Source organism: Lutra lutra, chromosome 5, assembly GCF_902655055.1.
Source record: "Lutra lutra chromosome 5, mLutLut1.2, whole genome shotgun sequence".
NCBI classification, from domain to species: domain Eukaryota; kingdom Metazoa; phylum Chordata; class Mammalia; order Carnivora; family Mustelidae; genus Lutra; species Lutra lutra.
Genome location: NC_062282.1, coordinates 29,570,830 through 29,591,814, shown reverse-complemented (window position 1 = coordinate 29,591,814; position 20,985 = coordinate 29,570,830). Strand labels below are relative to the sequence as shown.

The 20,985-nt window shown below is 35.1% G+C and overlaps 1 protein-coding gene across 2 annotated transcripts in view; it reads right to left on the bottom strand.

Moving 5' to 3' along the window:
• NIPBL (NIPBL cohesin loading factor) overlaps positions 1–20,985 on the bottom strand; it is a 203,189-nt gene that overhangs the window by 110,067 nt on the left and 72,137 nt on the right. For both annotated transcript variants that reach the window (XM_047731887.1, XM_047731888.1), the window contains exons 2-3: positions 3,795–3,937; positions 1,683–1,848 (exon numbers count right to left, since the gene is read on the bottom strand). In XM_047731887.1, coding sequence (XP_047587843.1) covers positions 1,683–1,848; positions 3,795–3,858 — 230 coding nt within the window. In that variant the 5' untranslated portion in view covers positions 3,859–3,937. The remainder of the gene's footprint in view (positions 1–1,682; positions 1,849–3,794; positions 3,938–20,985) is intronic.

The following is a 20,985-nucleotide window of genomic DNA, read 5'->3' as shown; positions in this document are numbered from 1 at the left end:
AAATATACATCATGTTTTTAATTTTGTATTCTACATGTCTCTGTTCCACTAATTAAATCTAATAAGAAAGATTTATAAAAATGGTGTCCAATGATAAATTTCAATAAATTTCTGGGGGCAGTCTTAAAGCAGCTTTCCATAAAATAAATCACAAATGTGTATGTGCTACTTCCCTTTTTAAATATATTAAATATTTGGTGATAATTGTTGATACAATATGTAGACACTGATGAATTTCTGGAGGGACAAAATATTAGTATTATACTTCCTTCTGATTTTTACTAATTTCTGTTTCTCCATCAGAAAATTCAAATTTAGTATATTACTGTGACAGTCATCACATCTCCATTATATCGTGCTTTATCCTCATTCCTCTAAATAATGAATCTTTAAATTAAAAAGCAAAAATTAGAGGCATGTGGGTGGCTCAGTCAGTTGAGCTCTTGATTTAGCTCAGGTCATGATTTCAGGGTCCTGGGACTGGGCCCTGTGTTAGGCTCCATGCTTAGCAGGCAGCCTGCTTGAAGATTCTTTTTCTCCCTCTGCCTCCCCCTCTACTTTATACACTGTCTCTCAAATCAATCAATCGATCAATCAATCTTAAAAAAAAAAATAAAAGCAAAAACTAAAGAAAGAATACATGAGTACCACTGTATAATGAGATGTGAAGGGATAAGAATAGGAATTTTAACTTTTTTTTTTTTTGATATTTTATTTTTAAATAATCCTACACCCAGTGTGGGGCTTGGAACTCAAAACTCTGAGATCAAAAGTCACATGCTCCACGGACTGAGCCAACCATGCACCCTGAGAGATTTAACTTTTTATATATTTCTGTGTTGTTAAGATATTATAAGTATGTACTAGTACTGTAGTAAAAATTTTTCAAAGTATATTCATATGCAAAAATTTTATAAATAAGCTATATAATTTATATTATTTAAAAAAATCTATTGTGTGAAAATACACACTTATGTTCAGATGGTATGATAAATCCTGGGGAAAATTACTCCCAATTTTGTAGTAGCCATCCATGGAGTCAGTCATTGAGTTCTGGTTAAGTTCCCATGGAAAGCATGTGAGCCTATTCCAAATAAAGCTAGCAGTATAGTCCCTGGTACTTGGAAATTCTAACCACTCTAGCAATATCAAGGAAGAGACAGCTTCTTGAGCAACTTTAGAGCCCCTTGCACAGATCTACCTTGATTAACCCCAAAGCTATTCAAAAAGAGTTGAAAAGACCTTCATATAGCTACATGGGCCAGCACTATTGTCTCAAAATAACTATGGCCTATTTAAATCTCATTGTAAGGTTCACTTAGATTCATATATTTTATATTATTTTTAAATAAAGGGTTTACCTTTTATTACGTTTTATAATTTTATTATTATTACTATTTATTTGTTTAGAGAGAGCAAGAGAACACACGCATGGGAGCTGCAGAGGGCGAGGGAGAAGCAGACTCCCTGCTCAGCAGAGAGCCAGGTGCGGAACTTAATCCCAGGACCCCGAGATCATGTCCAGAGCAGAAGGCAGATGCTGAACCCCACTGAGTCATGCAGGCGCCCCTAATCATATATTTTAAAATTAAACAGTGTTTGTAAATTTTCTGAAATAAAGAATAAAACCAGGAATACAGACTCTCTTAGACCAAAACCTTTCACTTTTAAATTATACTTACATGTGATCTGTTGATACCTGGTTGAGGCTATGGACAAGTTGTGAAACCAAATTATCATCCCTACAGGCCAAAAGGCAGTTCACCTCTTCTGCTATTCGTGCATTAAAGAGAAGGCTCTTTGTAGTTGTAGCAGGTAAAGGGGATGGAAGAGGCAGCTGGTTCAGGACTATTTGGAATAAAATCACATTATTAGAAATTGAGTGGCTATAAGAAGACTTTTTACAATATTTGCTTATAAAATACTTATTTACAAATATTTTGGGATTAAAAATAAGTTATAAATAGCAATGGGACAAATTATTAAAAGGCATTCTACCTCTCCGCCCCCCCCCAAACCCCAATCAACTCTGTAAAACCCTGAATCATCAATTGGGCAATAACGGAGTTTATTACTCCCTAAGAATAAAACTCAACTCCTTTATATGCATGACTTTTCACACCTTAAATCTTTATTCACTTAAAAAATGAATAGCCAAAAAGGTAGGGTTAAAAGGTAACTTCTAAGAATTAAGAATACATTTATTGATCTCATTTACTTTTGCTTCTGAGATTTATCAGAATCATTAGTAATCCCATATAAATAAACCAAGTAATTATACCCAACTCCTCACCTGATATTTAGACAAGTAATATGTTTTTAAAGAGCTTAAGTATATATAAAAAAATAAATAGATCACTTCAGCAGAAGAACATTCATTATAGAATAGGGATTCTAGTGGAAGCCAAATAACTAAGGAATTATGCTTTCAGTTATAAATTCCTAAATAGTTCTCTCCTCTCTTCATTCTAGTCTAACAGAAAACAAAAGGACATAAATGTTTATAGAGTAGTTTAAAATCAGCTATTTGTCTTCAATTTGTCTTCAAATAATGGAAATCTATTCATCTGTCTAAAGTAAAAGTTAAGAAAGTTAACTAAAGTATATTTGTTTTTGGCTTAATTTCTAATCACCTATATATAGTATTACAGGCTGCTCATCCCAGTGGCTAATAACAGGTTTTTTATTAATAAAAATACAGGAAACAGATTATTACTTAATAGGTAGTGTTTATTGGGCTAACTTTTAAAATATAAGGTACAGTTGAGATAATGGGGAGGACAACCAAAAGTAAAGTCCTGGTAGTATATCTGATTTGGCACTCCTACATATTTTATGAATTTGTGTCTTACCTGTAACAAAATGACAACAAAAACTAAAGACAGTTTCAGAAGTTTTCTTACCTGTATTATTCTAACTCCACCAGCTACTTTCTTATTCAGTAAAGACTAATGAACACAGATAAAAACACTTCTTAAAGTTATTTTCTCATAGTTCCTTTACTATAAAGCCCCAAAGTTTGTATAATATGATGTGTTCACCTTCTACTTTTCCCTCTTGTATCTCTTTTTCTCTTTATTTACTCAGATAGGATGACATAGGGACTAACACTGGGGGTTGCTTTTTGTGCCATTACCCAGGGACTAAGAATTAGAGTTAGAGATGGCTACCATAAGATAGAGTTCCTAAAAAACTGTGTTACACGAGGTAAATCTCAAAAGAATGACAAAATTCTTTGAACTTAAATGATCAGAGTAAAATGGGCTGCTGATATCTATAGCAAACTCCAATAGATTACTGAAGAGGACATCCAAAATGAACATTGCTAAGAAATTAGATTAACTTGGGCTATCAAACCTTCTTCTTTAAAGGACGGTTTCAGTTACCATTTCTAGAAATGCTTTTTTAAAAGTTGTATTTGCTCCTATATGTAAATCCATGCTTCTTCAGTTTTGATTTTTCTTTACTGCTTTGTCTCATCTTTGGTCTTTACTTTTGCACTTATCCCTTCATTGTGTTAAGACCTTTAAACAAACAAATGCCACCATTTCTTAATGTATCTTTAGGATGAAAAAGAAATGAACGTCTGATTATCTATTAGCTGACTACACTAATTTTGTTATTTTCACATGTATGTCAATAAACCAAAGGAAGTAATGATGCTTGTCATTCAAAAGCTAATATCTGAAATAATTTGTTATTTATGACAACTAAAAATAATTTTTTCTACAGTCTCTCTTAAAATCATTGTTAACACAGAATAGAACATAAATTAGATAAATTAACAAACTTACGGTCTGTGAGACTAGCAATCCCCGCAAGAGTAGTAATGGGGACATGGGGCATATCCCCATTCATCCTGAAGTTCTGGAATGGTGTTGCCTATAAAAGTACTTAGTTCAGGTGCCAGCTGTCATTACTTCCCATTTCCCAAACACTGCAACAAAAACAGACAATTATTTTTAAAATATGTCATATATGATACCATTGGGGAAATGCCTATAAAAAATAAGATTTTCTGATTTTCTTTTTTTTTTTTAAGATTTTATTTATTTGAGAGAGAGACAGTGAGAGAGAGCATGAGCAAGGAGAAGGTCAGAGGGAGAAGCAGACTCCCCATGGAGCTGGGAGCCTGATGCGGGACTCGATCCCGGACTCCGGGATCATGACCTGAGCCGAAGGCAGTCGTCCAACCAACTGAGCCACCCAGGCATCCCAGATTTTCTGATTTTCTTGTTTGTTAACCTATATAACAATAATAGCTACCATTCATATATACTTCCAACATATTAGGTGCTGCAAAGTGCTTTGCATGTATTTACTCATTCAGTTCTCACAACAACATAAGGCAAGTACTATTATTTTCTGAATTTTACTAATGAGGGAATTAATTTACAGGGAGTTTAAAGTAACTTGTGGAGGAAAGAGTAGAACCCAAGCAATCTGGCTCAAGAGTCTGTGTAACCAGTAGGCTGTATTACTAAACTGGGATACTCAATTTTAACAAGCGCTATAACAGTCCATATCATAGACACATTAAAACCCAGCTTTAACTTGCCTTGCTATGTCTCTCACTACCCTCTACATAAACCATCCTTTTCAACAAAGCTGATCAAATTATCTTGAATCCACCTTGTGTTTTCACATTTTTATTTATTTCCTTATGTATCTCCCTACCTAGATAGCCCACCCTTACTTTAGTTCAAATCCTTTAATTCTTCAAGATCTAGGGCAAGTTCCTAATACTTCATGAAACCTCAGATTAAAAAATATATATAACATAAAAATATAAATATATAAATAAATTTAATACATTCAATATTTAATATATTACATAATATATTAATAAAATATATGTAATATATGTAAATACATAGTCCTTTGTGACATTTTTTGAAAGCTGTGTTTCATTCTTCTATAATGTTCCTATACTTAACTTGTCTTCCCAATTACCACCGCAAGCTTCTTAATATCAACCAATCACATAATTAATACATAACCACAGAAAGGACAGAGAAATGTGTTAACATCTTAATGTTCCTGTATGACTTAGTTGACTTAAATATTGTTTTTAGAATGTAATTCTGTGTCTGTCTGTGTATACAGACATTCTATAAACTCCTAAACACGTCTTCCATTCTATTCAATGTTCCCAAATTTTTCTCATCTTAATTTCAACATGTGGCTTTCTGGAAACTTTATCTTTCCTTTAACAGTGTACCTGCTAAAGAATCTTTTTTGAAATATACAATTTTTAATAATATGCACATTAATCAAGGATATGCCTTTATTAAATAACTTTATAAGTTCATCAATAAATACAAGGCTACTGCATGTCAACTAAGAGATAGTGCTACAAGAGAAAACTGAATTATAATTTTTCAGTTTAAACATTTTTTTGAGGCTCTATTTTCTTGTTAGTTAAAAGAACCCTTTAAGTTTTTTGAGTTGTAAACTTCGAAACACTAATAATTCCCCTTACTCATCTATCTTAATGCAACTTTGCAAATAAATTTTTTTTTTTAAGTCGAAATATACAGCAGCACCTGGATGGCTCAGTCACTTAAGCGTCCAACCTTTGGTTTCAGCTCAGGTCATAATCTCATGGGTTGTGGGATAAAGCCCCGTGACAGGCTCTACACTTAGTGGGTAGTCTGCTTGAAAGAGTTTCTCCCTCTGCCCTTCCCCCTACTCTCTCTCTCTCTCTCTCAAATAAACAAATCTTAAAAAAATTTTTAAAAGTAGAAGTATATAGGCAGCTAAAATCAGGACTTTTCTTCTTCCTCACTTTTATTATTGATACATGTTGACAGAAGTTCATAAAACATGTATGTATGGTTTAACAGAGTTATAAAGTAAACATCCATACAACAACCATCTGAAAAGTAATCATCCTAGTTCCTTCTACAGGTAACAACTACCTTGTTTATTTGGTAATTATTTCCTTTTTTTTTTTCCTTAAAGTTATGTCCTTTATATGTACATTCTTTTCTAATAGCCAGCCCAGGAAACAACACTGCTTTCTTTTGAGGAATGAATGACATAAAGTTTGTTAGTAGGAGCCTGCTAAAAGGAAACAGTATAGGAAGTAGCACAGGAGAAGGTATAGGAAAAATATAATTATGACTGGCTATCTTACAACTGTCCTTGCTACACTGTGGACTTTACTCTTTGAAGTTATCAATTTGATTTTTTAACAACACTAAATAAATTTAAGTAAACACTGTAAATTTAGCAGCTGTATCAAGCACTTAAAAAAAAAGAATTTAAAACCTGACAGAAGTCATCAAAACACAACAGACTTTTTTTTTTTTTTAAGATGTTATTTATTTATTTGACAGAGATCACAAGTAGGCAGAGAGGCAGGCAGAGAAGAGGAAGCAGGCTCCCCACGGAGCAGAGAGCCTGATGTGGGGCTCGATCCTAGGACCCTGGGATCATGACCTGAGCCAAAGGTAGAGGCTTTAACCCACAGAGCCACCCAGGCACCCCCATACTTTTTTCTAAGTTTAGGCTAATAAAAAAGTTACAGTTGATGCTTAGTAATTAATGGAAAAAAACAATTGCGTGCAAATTATGTACAGAACAGCACAAAAACATCTTGTTATTCTTGTATGACTGTTATAAATGTAAATTGCCATACTCAAGCAGATTAACAAGTAACCATGTTATTTATTTAATTCAGAGGATGGGAACCAATAGAGAACAATCTGCCACAGTCTATCGTGAGCTAACGAATTTTATTCTGTTTTCCCTCAGGTAACAAGTAAAGCAGACCCAACGCTAGCTAGCTAGGAATATTTTAGTACAAAAATGATATAATTAGTTACCACGTACGAATTAGGAGATTAATAAATCAAACCAAAAGATTGTTGTGCTTTTCTTATTGATATAACAAAGCATGTTAATACTGTGGTGTCAACTGAAAACTGGAAGTGGGGAGAGAAAGGAAAGCAACAATGCTTGTTTGATTTAAAGTGCTTGTATAGACTGAGTAGGGGACTACTGACAAATACATTTATACCTCACTGCTGAACTATGCTGATTTCATTGGAAGCCAAGCTTCTGAAGGACAGCAGAAGACTTTGGTAGAAATGGACTCATAATTTTCACTAAAGTCACAGATGTTGATGAATATGAGTAATTTGTGGAAATGCTGCTGCCTATGCTGGAAAGTGACCAGAGACCATCAAGAAAGAGCATTCCTAGAATTCTAAAAATGAATATGCAGAACTCTAACTAATTAGTCATGACATTTCTGGCTCTGGATTGGGCAATGTTTGGTCTACCTGGCACTGTGAAAGTACACTGTCTTTCCTGAAACTGCTGAAACTGAAGCTGAAAGTCATTATCTCTGGGGAACAATGTGCTCAGAAGGAAATGGTAACCAACTGGGAAAGAAGACTATAATGAGTGCTTAAGAACTGTCTTTTAAGGCAGTGCTTTATTTACATACTTAAAATCTGTGAATGGTGTCCAATTAGTGAATTATAAAATAAAATTAGTGGATTGAGATCAACACTGAGAGGGATGGTAGGAATAGAAAGATAAATTTACATTGCACACTGATTTGTGACTCCAGGTAAAATGTCTAATTGTGGGTCACCAAGGAAAAGCAGTTTCAAAGTTGCCAACTGAAAGAAATGGAAGAGTTACCGTAGAAGCCCACCTCCTAAGCCTACCTCCTAAGCGGTAATGAGAATGCAACAAAATAATGCATGTAAATCACTTGATGCGCTACCTGGCATATAGTAAGTTATCCAGAAAGTTAGCAGTGTTACAAACTGAAAAACACACATTTGGGAAAACAGAGTTTCGAGAAACAGGGGTGAATTGGGGAGAAGGTATCTTTCCAATAATATACATAATCCCTACTTTGAGAAAGATAGATTATAAATCATTTGAAATTCCAGTATATATTTCACCATAGTATTACAAATATGTATACCAGCTCTAGGCATACACACCCACAATTACTTAAATGATAAGGTACCTGAAGTAAATACTGCCAGTGAAGAGTAAGGAAAAAACCTAATCTTTGTAATACTAAGAACTAAATAAAACACAAACTAAGAAATCATTTAGTTTATTTAGAGTGGGTTATTAAAATAATTCTTAATTAGTAAAAGATATGGTAAATTCTCATTTCAACCCATTGTAATGAATCTGATGTGGACATTAGCGCCTGACAAGATTTTTAAAGGCCCTGGTTCTTTGCTCATTTAATTTCACTTAAAATTTATGGTTTCTGTATACAAACAAAAGAAATGCAAATATAAAATTATTGGTAGAAGTTATAATAATAATATTCAAATTGGGATGGATTTGGAATAAAAGGTGCTCTCAGAATTTGATGGTAGATAAACTTCCCGGACAGCCAGTGCAAGTAACTCATAACCAAGAAATGTGTACAATTTTGTCTGAAGACTTTACTCGTGAAAAACACTAGAAATGATAACATTTATTGAGCATCTAGTTGGAGATGTCTATAAAACAGAAAGTTGGAAATTTTTGAACTGACAACAGCAGACAGAATTATAGCTATAGTTATGAAAATGATCCACAGAGGATTGGTAACAGTTAAGTTGTAATAATAGGAGACAGGCAAGATGCAAGGTAACATTGTTGGGAGAGACTTTTTTTAGCACTTTTTATGTATGAGACATTAATATAGACCTTTCCTTTTTTTTTTTTTAAGATTTTATTTATCTATTTGACAGAGAGAGACAGCGAGAGTGGGAACACAAGCAGGAGGAGTGGCAAAGGGAGAAGCAGGCCGGAAGCAGGCCTCTCAAGGAGCAGGGAGCCCAAAGCGGGGCTTGAGCCCAGGACCCTGGGATCATGACCAGAACCAAAGGCAGAGGCTAAATGAAAGAGCCACCCAGGTGTCCCAACATATACATTTCCTTAATCGTTACCACAGTGAGAGGGTTATGAAGATTATCTCTATTTCACAGATGCAAAATGAAGGCTCAGAGCCTAAATGCTTTGTCTGTGGTTATACAGATATTTCTAACCAAACCTTATATTCTCATGCGTATCCGAAGAACATAAAACTAGGAAATATCTACACTGCTATGGCAGAAAGATAAACCAATAAAAGGTAAGGAAATTGTCCCTCAGAGAAACTAAATGTGTGTTTAAGGTCTCATAGCTAGTAACTGACTGAGTCAAGACCAGAATACAAATGTTTGGATTTCTAGTTCAGTATTCTTTACACTATATTGTCATCTGGCAGGATTATAACATTTGAATGAACCAAAATTCTATACAAGTGGAATCTTTAGCTAATTAACACCATTGTTCCTTGCTAATGTTATTATTATATTATTTTTGGGTGGGGAGGGATGGAAGGCTTTAAAACTAGCATATTTTTATTTATTTATCTCAGTTTATATTACATTGAACAGTATAAGCCACTTCAAATTCTTTTGGGAAACAAGTGGAATGTAAATCCTAAATAGCCAATTAAGTAAATAAATAAATCTATGTTGTACTACTTACTATTTTAAACCAGTAACAGTGACTCTCTTGAAGGTGGTACCTCTCTAGCAGAATTCTTTCACTTTAGTCAAGCTACCTTCAGAATCCTTTCCACTGCCTAAATTGTATTCAAGAACAAAATTTTCATGTTCTGTTTAAGATACTTCCAAAAGATGTTCCTCAAATCCTAGCTCAAAAACAGTTTCCAATCAGCCACACTGATAATATGCTCACTTCTTTAAAATGTTTCTATTTTTCTATAGTTCTAAGTTATTCCCATTAAATAAGAGAAATACAAAGCAAAAGCAAAAAGCACAGTACAGCTCTAATGTTCTCTTTGGACACATGCTTTGCTTCTGTAATTCTGAGCTCCCTGCAGCCACCATGCTGCCTACCAATAAATGTGTATTATTCCTCTGTGCATTCCCATAATGTAGCTATATCCTAATGTATATAATATGTAATAGAAGAATATCATTACATTATTAAGTACTATTAGAGAAGTCACAAATCAGGCTGAAATTTTAGAGTCTCTCAAAACTCACTTTAAAGAGTATGTGTATGTTCACTGAGAAGTATAATGATTAGTAAAACTTTATGTACTTCTGTAGTCAGTTTTCTTCCTTGTTCTTATCAATTTATTTCACATGCATTTTTATACAAACCAACTTTAACAAAAGCTCATATTACTTTAAAAGGTCCCAGCTGATTATTATAGTTAAATGGACTACAGAGGCCTGCTGAGTAGTTATACAATGTTTAATCTTAACAAAATATGCAAAAATACAAGCTACATCAGGAAAAAATAGTCCTGAGTCCTGAAGTTATTTTTTTTTCTTTTCTCTTTTTCTTTTACAGAGAGGCCATGGAAGAAATTTCCAAGTGCTGCTATGATTTGGTTACTAATGGTTTGGTAGCTAATGGTTACTAATCCATGTCCCCACACCAAAAATTATTTCTCACCTCTTTTCCACTGCAAAGAAACAGTCTATTTTAAGCCCCTAATAGAGGTTAAGACTGTACCTTATAATACCATGAGACTATTTTTTATACAAAGGTATTAGAAATGAAAAATCAAACAATGGAGATTTTACTTCTTTCTAAATGAGGTTTAGGTCTTAAAGAACTATGACATTCAGATGCAGGTCTCAAATAACTCTTGATGACACATGATTGATTCAATCTGAAATATAAGAGAAAATGCTTTTATGTGAAATCACTAAATGGCCCACAAGAGGGCACCCTTTCAACTACAAAAATTTAAAATTCACTTTTTTTCTTAGAAAGAAAGATCACTTATTTTTTAAAAAAATTTATTTCCAGTATGGTTGTGTACAGTGTTATATTAGTTTACAATATAGTGATTCAACAATTCCATACACTACTCAGTACTCATCAAGATAAGTGTACTTTAATCCCCTTCAATTATTTCACCCATCCTCACCCACCTCCCCTCTGGTAGCCATCACTTTGTTCTCTATAGTTAAGAGACTATTTTTTTTCTCTTTTTTTTATTTGTTCATTTGCTTTGTTTCTTAAATTCCACATATAAGTGAAATCATATGGTATTTGTCTTTCTCTGGGCTGAGCATTATATTCTCTAGATCCATTCATGCTACTGCAAATGGCAAGTTTCATTCTTTTTTAGAGTTCACTCTTTTGGGGGGTGTCTGGGTGGCTCAGTCAGTTAAGCATCTGCCTTCTGCTCAGGTCATGATCCCAAGGTGCTGGGACTGAGTCCCTCATCTCACTCCCTGCTCAGCAGAAGTCTGCTTCTCCCTCTCCCTCTGCCCCTCCTCCCACTTGTGCATGGATATACTCTCTCTAAAAATAAACAAAATCTTTAAGAGGAAAAAACAAAGATTTCATTCTTTCTTATGGCCGAGTAATAGTCTATGGTGTGTATGTGTGATGTGTAAGTGTGTGTATACACACACATGCACACACACACCCCACTTCTTTACCAATGTATCACTGGACACTTGGGCTGCTTCCATAATTTGGCTATTGCAAATAATGCTTCAATAAACATCAGGCACAGGGGCGCATATAGCTTTTCAAATTAGTGTTTTCATATTCTTTGGATAAATACCAAGTAGTGTAATTACTGGACTGTATGCTAGTTCTATTTTTATAAAATTCACATTTTTTTACTAAGCCCATCAAAGGTTGGCCAAGTTCTTCTGAATTGATTATTCAACACCATTAGAAAGCAACAGATCCTGAAGTTTGCAGTTTTTTGTTTAAACACACACAAGAAAACTATTTTTTTTTTTTTGGATAAATATAAGAAATCCCTCCTTATACCAAGACTTCTATATTAACATTAAATTACAAAAGTATGTAACAGTCTTATCAATCATATTGGTTCTGTTAACTATTTGAATTTGGCTGCCCTAAAAATCTTTTCAACAAACTCTGGCTACCTTGATTTATGATCTCATTAAGTGACACAGTCCCTAGGAACAACAAATTCTTTAAAACAACTTAGGAGGAGACCAAATGAAATGTTTTATACTTCAGGAAATTTTTCTAATTCAACAGAACATTACTTAGAATACCTAAAAGAGGGGTGCCTGGGTGGCTTAGTGGGTTAAGGCTCTGCCTTTGGCTTGAGTCATGATCTCAGGGTCCTGGGATTGAGCCCCGCATCGGGCTCTCTGCTCAGTGAGGAGCCTGCTTCTCCCTCTCTCTCTGCCTACTTGTGATCTCTGTCAAGTAAATGAATGAATGAATGAGAGAGAGCATATGCGTGAGTGGGGGTGAGGGGTTCAACCAACTGAGCCACTAGATTTTAAAATTTTAAGTGAGGTTTTTAATTTATTTAATAATCACAGTTACACAAAAGTAAACTTTCTATGAAACTTAGAATACTAAAAGAAAATAAGAGCAATAGATACTGAGATAGAAGGTTAATAAATGCAGAATCAAGTGATTTTGTGTTATAGTATAATTCTCCAAGATAAAGATGTTAAACAGCAAAAGCACTTGAACTCTTTAAATCTTAAACTCTCAAAACAACATTCAATGTTTTCTTTCTTTCTTTGTTTTGTTTCTTGGTTTAGGAAGTCTTAGGCTTTTAACTAGATAGTGATTTCCTATGACCGGAATATATTATAGCTGATTGATTTTTATTTTTATCTTTATTTATTTATTTATTTTTTTATATATAGCTGATTGATTTTTAAAAGTACCTAAAAGAAATGATGAAAAGAAAACTTACCTCATGTTCAGGGTACTTTTATTGCTGCTTAAGAAAATCTAAGTAAAACTGGGAGGGGTTGTACAGAAAAGAGGGGTTATAAAAAGGTTTCTCAATAATGTTTTAAACACCATTAACTATTACACATAAGCTCAAAAGCAAACTATTAAAACGGAAATAAAACACTTGCAATTTTGATTAGAATAGTGAATTGCCAGGACTTAAGGAAGTAGTTCAGCTTCTCTTTACCAGTGTTTGATAATATTAAGAATGCTTATCACTGGGTGAAGAAATTTGTAAGTGACTAATTTCCTTTTTCTTGCTTATCTGATTTCTTATTTTTTTAAAGTAAGTAATATTTTGTGTATTCGCAATTATGCACTTAGCACCCAACACCAAGAACAGGACCTGACAGTGGTTACCATCCATACAGTGGTAAAAAAATCCTCATGAAGCTTATAGAGTCCAGTAGGAGTGATATTATGAATAATCACCATGTAACATATAATTATACATAATGATAAATCCCACAACAACAGCAATAATAAATAAACTTAGCCCCTAATATATGCCTGGAATTGTTCTAAAGAATTTACGTATCTAATTTCATATTAATTTATATTGAGTTCATTTCTTATTTATATACTTCAATTCATTTAATCCTTATCCTATTAAACAGGCACTACTATTACCCTCCTTCGTCTTAAGATAATAAAAACTGAGGCATATAAAGGTTAAGTAACTTGGCAGATGTCTGATTCCAGAGTTTCTGTTCTTAACATTCCAGAGTCCATGCTCTTTTCTAAATGAAAAGAACAGGGCATTTTCAAAGAAAAAATGATGGTGACTAAGTTTATGTTGGGGGTGTAGGCAGTCACAGAATATTTCATTAAGGAAATCTCACGAGTAAGAGTTAGGCAAAGGGGGAAGAATTGGGGACAAGGAATGATTAGTATATTCTAGTCCCTAAAGAGTGACAGAACCTAGTTCAAAGGAAAAGATTATGTGGCTGGTACTTAATGAGGGACTGTCAAGGGCCTTCTGATTTCATTTCATGCCACTTAAAAAAAAAAAGTAATATACTAGCCACTGATCTTAGCTACTGAGCATGGCAACTATAGTTGCTTAATTTTGAAACTATTTCTCCCTTTTCACAAAGCCTATATATATTCCTTAAAAATATTAACTTGAATTTAAAATCACTATTTTTGTATAATTAGTCATAGCTTTAAAATACTAGAAGAAATAATGATTTGTCACAAAGTATGAAAATAACTGCTTTGGGGAGCCTGGGTAGCTCAGTTGGTTGAGCGGTTGACTCTTGGTTTCAGCTCAGGTCATGATCTCAGGGTCATGAGACCATGCCCTAAATTGAGCCGTGCACTGGGCTCTGCACTCAGTGGGGAGTCTGTCTGAGATTCCTTTCCCTCTCCCTCTGCCCCCTGCTTGCACTCTCTCTCTCTCTCAAATATATAAAATCTTTTAAAAAAGAAAAAAAAAAAGAACTGCTTCAGAATAAACTTTAAAGAATAAACCTAAGTGCTAAGTAAGAAAAAAAAAATTAACTCAAGTATTTGAGAAATGAAAACTTATTTTCATGCAAAATCTTGCACCTGGATGTTCATAACAGCTTTCTCTGTATAGCTAAAAACTGGAAACAATCCAGATATCTTTCAATGCATGAATGATTAAGCAAACTGTGGTAGAACTATACTATGGAACACCACTCACTTAAAAAAAAAAATCATTAATACATAAAAGTTGGATGAATCTCAAGAAAATTTAATACTAAGTGAAAAATGCGAATCTCAAAAACTACATGATTTCATTTATGTAACATTCTTAAAATACCAACATTACAGATATGAAGAGATCAGTGGTTGCCAGGGATTAGATGAGGAGTGCACGTGCGGCTATGAAGTGATAGTACAAGGGAGTGGCGCTTATGATAATTAACAATTTTATATGCAGAGTGTGGTGGTGGATACATGTAACAACACGTATGATAAAACTTTACAGAACCACACAGTGTATGCATAATTGGCTAAATCTGAGTAACTCTTCAATTGCACAAATGACACTTTCCTGACTCTGAAACTATACTAGAATTATATACAATGTTACTATTGGGGGTGGCTGAGTTAAGGGTTCACCTCAGGTCCCTCTACTTAAAACTTTTTTTTTTTCCAACTTCCTATGAATCTACAATCACTCCACAATAAAAAATTATTTAAAAAGCAATTAGAGTCTGTGTGTTCTATACAGTATCTAGTTCATTCACATTACTGGCTTTTATTATAGAACAAAGTTAAAGGTGATTTAGAAATTATAGAACAATTTATAGGCAGAATATTTTTTCTTAAAATTTTTTTTTAAATTTTTAAAGATTTCATTTATTTGTCAGAGAGAGAGCAAGAGAAGGCACAGACAAGCAGGCAGAGTGGCAGGCAGAGCCAGAGAGAGAAGCAGGCTCCCTGCCAAGCGAGGAACCCAATGCAGAATTCGATCCCAGGACCCTGGGATCATGACCTGAGCTGAAGGCGGCAGCTTAACTGACTGAGCCACCCAGGCGTCCCTTAAATTTTTATTTTTAAAAACTTTTAAAAGTTACTTTAAAATTTGTGCTGACAGCTTTACATTTTTTATTTACTTTTTTTTAAACGATTTTACTTATTTATTTGATAGACAGATATCACAAGTAGGCAGAGAGGCAGGCAGAGAGAGAGGAGGAAGAGACAGAGTGGGGCTCAGATCCCAGGACCTTGGGATCATGATCCAAGCCAAAGGCAGAGGCTTTAACCCACTGAGCCACCCAGGCACCCCAGCTTTACATTTTTAGGCTGGGGAGAAAACTTTAACTTTTGACATAATTTCAAACTTACAAAAAGTTATAATACAAAACTGCCACACAAGTACAAGGAGGTGTTATAACTTTTCCCCACACAAACCAATTGTTTACATTTTGCCCAATCTGCTTTAACATTCACAATCCTTCCTTCTTCCCTGCCACACTGTGTGTGTGTGTGTGTGTGTATCCCCATGAACTATCTGAGAGCAAGCAGAAGATATGGTCCATTCTTCTAAATACTTTGGTATGTATTTCCTAAGAACAAGAACATTTTCTTAGGAAATCACATGACAGTGAACAAAATTGGGAAAATTTAACTTTTATAAAGTCTAACCATATCAAATATAAGTAGATATAATCTAAATAAACAATCTTAAAATCTAAAATAATCTAAAATTTTAAATAATCTAAAGTATCTAATCTATAGTCCCTATTTTATTAATTGTCTCCGTCATCTCCTTTTTCTTGGTTCAGGAACCAATCCAGGATCACATATTGCATTCAGTTTTCATGTCTCCTAAGACTTCTTGAATCTAGAGTACTTCTTTGGACTTTCTTTATTGACCTTGATATCTTTTGAAAGTATGGGCAAACTATTATAGAATCCATTAATTTGGGTTTATCTGATGTTATTATTAGTTTCAGGTGATACACTCTTGGTAGGAATACCAAAAAGGTGGATTTTATGTCCTTCTTAAAATATTTTATTTATTTATTTGACAGACAGAGATCACAAGTAGGCAGAGAGGCAGGCACAGAGAGAGAGGGAAGCAGGCTTCCGCTGAGCAGAGTGCCCGATGCAATGCGGGGCTCCATCCCAGGACCCTGAGATCATGACCTGAGCTGAAGGCAGAGGCTTAACCCACTGAGCCACCCAGACTCACCTTTATGTTCTTCTTAGAGCATTATTTAAGGAAGCGTCTGATTATCAGTTTTCTCCTAATATTGGTGATGTTAACTTTGATCACTTCAGGTGGCATGGGCCATGATCACCACTATAAAGTTACCCATTGCGTTAGTTAATAAGTAATTTGTGGAGAGGTAGTTTGAGACTATATAAACATCTGATTTTTAAGATTTTATTTATTTGAGAGAGAGAGAAAACGAGCATGAGTGGGGGCAGAGGCAGAGGGTGAGGGAGAAGCAGACTTCCTGCTGAGCAAGGAGCCCAATGGAGGGCTTAATCCCAGGATCTCAAGATTATGACCTGAGCCGAAGGCAGATGCTTAACCAACTAAGAAACCCAGAAGCCCCTAAACATCTGATTCTAATCAAACTTTTACTCCCTAATTTTAACACCATTAATGATTTTCTATTAATCTGTTATATTTATTAATTTGCATTCTATTGAAATATAGCATTTCCCATCTTCCCCTTTCATTCACACCAGGATCAGGATTTCTTTTTTATTCAATGGGTTACAATCCTTTATTATCATTATTTATTTTGATGGTCAAATTTCTGGTCCCAGATTTGGACAGTAGCAGCTCCTACAAACTGACTTCTGTGTCCTTCTGTTATGTCCTATCATCCTTTAAGCAATTCCTTACTTTCAAGGCAATAAAATGCTCCAATCTCATCTCATACCTTTCCTACCCGAGTAGTGTACATCAGCCCTTTCTTAAGGGAGGAGCTCTGGTTCTATTTAGTGGTGAATCATATTTAGAGATCGTGCCAGTTCTGCTCTCTGCTACTAGTATCTCACTACGGACTGTTTTATTTTGAAAAGAAAATAAAGTTAAATGAAATGAGAACATTACATGAAAAGTGGAGAATCAAGAGCAAGTAAGTGTGTTAAAGTGCGTGTCTCAATATAAACATGTGAATAGCCATGTATAAATTCCAGAATCACACAATTTATAGTTGAAAATTATCTTAGGGATAATACAGATAAACTCTCTTACTTTACAAACAAGAAAACCAAGACCCAGAGATGTTAGGTATCTCGACTGAAATCACAAAAGGAATTATTAGTCAAAGTCTCAATTCTATGTTCATCAAGTTCTGCTCTTATACTATTTATTCAAAACTATTTACTGATATTTATACAAAAATATGCATTGTTGTGGCTACAGATAGAGCAGTGAACAAAAAAGACAATAATCTCTGTGTCCTCACAGAACTTAGATCATAACATGGGAAACTGGATCAATTGCTTCATTTCTTCTGCCTTTAGGGAAATGCAAATTACAACCACAATGAGATACGACTACATTAAAATTAAAAATAATTTCAACTGTTTCAAAAGACAGCAACTCTGTAAACAACAGGAACTCTGATACAATGCTGATAGGAGTATACAAAATTGTTATAATTGCTTTGGGTAACTGACATTATCTATACGTCCTAGGTACGTATATCCAATAGAAAATTCAGTGACTTAAAACAATAGTCTCTCAACCTCCTCCTAGAACCAGTGGGCCAGGCTGGACATGCTGATATCTTAGTGATGCCAGAGGCACAAAAGTGCAAGCCCAATCCCACAACTTTGCGAGCCCTTGGTCCTGTCATACCCACTGATCCCAATGGTCAAAGCAAGTCCTACAGACAAACACAAAGTCCAGTGGTAAGGAAATAGTCTCTTCTGTCTTTTTAGGAGTGGGAAAAACTAAACAATCACATGGGATAACTTGGATGGATACAGGAAGGGGCAAAAACTGGAACTAGTAATGCAATCTATTATCCCACTTAATCCAAGTTTTCAGGAATGGAAGTTGGTAGTTTAACAAGTCCTCCAGGTGATCTTGATGCATGCTAAAGTTTGAAAATGACTGGGTTCCACAGATTGCTGAGTTTCTAATTCAGTAGGTCTTGAGTAATACCCAAGAATTTGACATTTTTAACAATTTTCTTGAAATGCTGCAAATGCTACTGATCCAGGGATCATATAGTAAATACTGGGTTAGGAGATAGGGAAAGGCTTCTAAGGAAAATGTCTCTAATGAATTTTGGAAAGCTTGGCAGGAATTGTCAAATGAAGAGGAGCAGTATGGGTGTTCTGGGCAGAAGGAAAAACAGGTAGAAAGGTGTAAAAAATGCATGACGATTTTAAGAAATTTCAAGTACTTCAGCATGAATACAATGAAGGTGTGGAGGTTAAATAGGAGGTTAAATAGGCAGAAGGCAGATCATGAAAAAGCCTTAAGTGTTAAGGAGTCCAAATATGCCTCATTGCTACAATGACCATGGAAGGATTTTATATTATTATTTTTTAAAGATTTTATTTGTTCTTTTGACATAGAAAGTGAGAGGGGGAACACAAGCAGGGGGAGTGGGAGAGGGAGAACCAGGCTTCCTGCTGAGCAGGGAGCCCAACACAGGGCTAGATTTCAAGACCCCGGGATCGTGACCTGAGCCAAAGGCAGACACTTAATGACTGAGCCACCCAGGCACCACACCACGGAAGGATTTTATATTAAGAAAATGATATGAACAGATCCTGTAGCAGTGGAGGAGCAGAAGGTGCAAGACTGTAGGTAGGAAGAACAATAAGGTAGGAAATACACCGATGAAGCAATGAGACCCTGAAGCAAAAGAGAGCAAGGTTAACAGTAAGAAAGAGATATACATGAATAAAAGAAAGAAACTTGGTGATAACTTGGATGCGGAGGGCAAGAATCTAGGACAACTTTCAGGTTCTGGCTTGAGCAACTAAATGTGGCTTGGGCAACTAACGGTGTAATACACACATACACATATGTTATCAAGCATACATATTAAATCCTGCTTCAATTCGTAAGGATATGAGGCAGTTTACCAGAAACATACAGGATACAAAACAAACAGGTGAAGGATTCAGGGCGAGGGATACATTCAGACAAATAAAAATGGCACAGAGATGGGGCGCCTGGGTGGCTCAGTGGATTAAAGTCTCTGCCTTAGGCTCAGGTCATGATCCCGGGGTCCTAGAATCGAGCCCCACATTGGGCTCTCTGCTCAGCAGGGAGCCTGCTTCCTCCTCTCTCTCTCTGCCTGCCTCTCTGCCTACCTGCGATCTCTACCTGATTAAATAAATAAAATAAAATAAATAAAAAAACAAAATAAATAAATAAATAAATAAATAAAATCTTTAAAAAAAAAATGGCACAGAGAAAAGCACATTATATTGCTCTCCAAAACTCCAAGAACTGGCCATCAAATGTGGCTTAAGTTTCCTAGTTAGCAAGAGAAAGGAAGAAAATACACAGTGTCTGTAAAATAAGAGTAAATCAGTTGTTTCGAAGTACAGCTTTTCCAAGATACTGTAATCTGAGAGAAATTTCCCCAGTGAGTTCTCATAAAGAAAACTGTGGATGATACAGGTTATGGAGAAAGTTGCTGAAAGCATTCCTAAGAAACCAAATCTATTTTGGGTCACTCTTTCTTTCCTTTTTTAAAAATTGCATCCTAAATACATAATTCAGTAAAAGCAAGCCCAAAAGGGGCCAAAATCATGCAATCTAAGCACACAAATCTCTAATGGTATAGTTTAACCTCAGAGTAAAATATTGAATATTCAGTGGGAATGGTCAGAATGGGAGCTATTAGTCAGTCCTCCTTTAATGTATCTTCTCCTAACTGGGCTTCTGAAAAATTGAGATAGCCCAGGATACGTGGCTGAATAAAACATTTGGTATTGCTAAGAGCAGAAATATGTTTTTTCAATCAATGAATCAATCAATCAAGGTAAGGCAAATGAAGAGAAGATAATTTTATGAAGTTTAAAGAAACCTACCTAAAAGTTGTTCCACTTCTATAAAGAAGACTCAGGCAGGTTAGAATCTTCTTCCACAAAGTCTAATTCTACTATAAAGGATGAGTGAGTGGATCACAGTCTCAAAATTCAAAACCAGTGCTACTAACTGCAGATAAATGTTATCTACTGCAATTTTTACAACCTGCAAGCCCAAAAGTTGATAAAACATCTTACTCTAGGCAAAACTTTGTACTGCCTATATTATTTAACATACCACCAATCCTCCTTCATAGAAAAGACTATGTAGATATAATTTTATTAGGCTGCCTAATTGTAGGCAGTGTAGCCTATATTCTGAGGTGAAAGTGGGGAGAAAGGAATTTGTATCCACTACATGCCAGCTATGTGCCAGGCACTGTGTTAGCTGCTTTGTATGTATTTTTTTCATTTAATCTTCCTAATAACCCAGTGAATAAGGCTCGTTATTTTCATTTTAAAGATGGGAAGAGAAAAAACATTAGTGAATTGCTTCAAGTATAATAATTAGTTAAGATGTGAAATCAGGGCTCCCATCCAATTTGTCATCACTCCGAACCAAAAATTATAAAATGACTCTTGAAGAGAAAAAAATATGCTCCACTGCGAACTAAAACTATACTGACCTGGGTTGGGGGAGGGTGCTGGGTGACTCAGTTGGTTAGGCAGCTGCCTTCGGCTCAGGGCATGATCCCTGGGTCCTGGGATTGAGCCCCACATTTGGCTCCTTGCTGAGCAGGG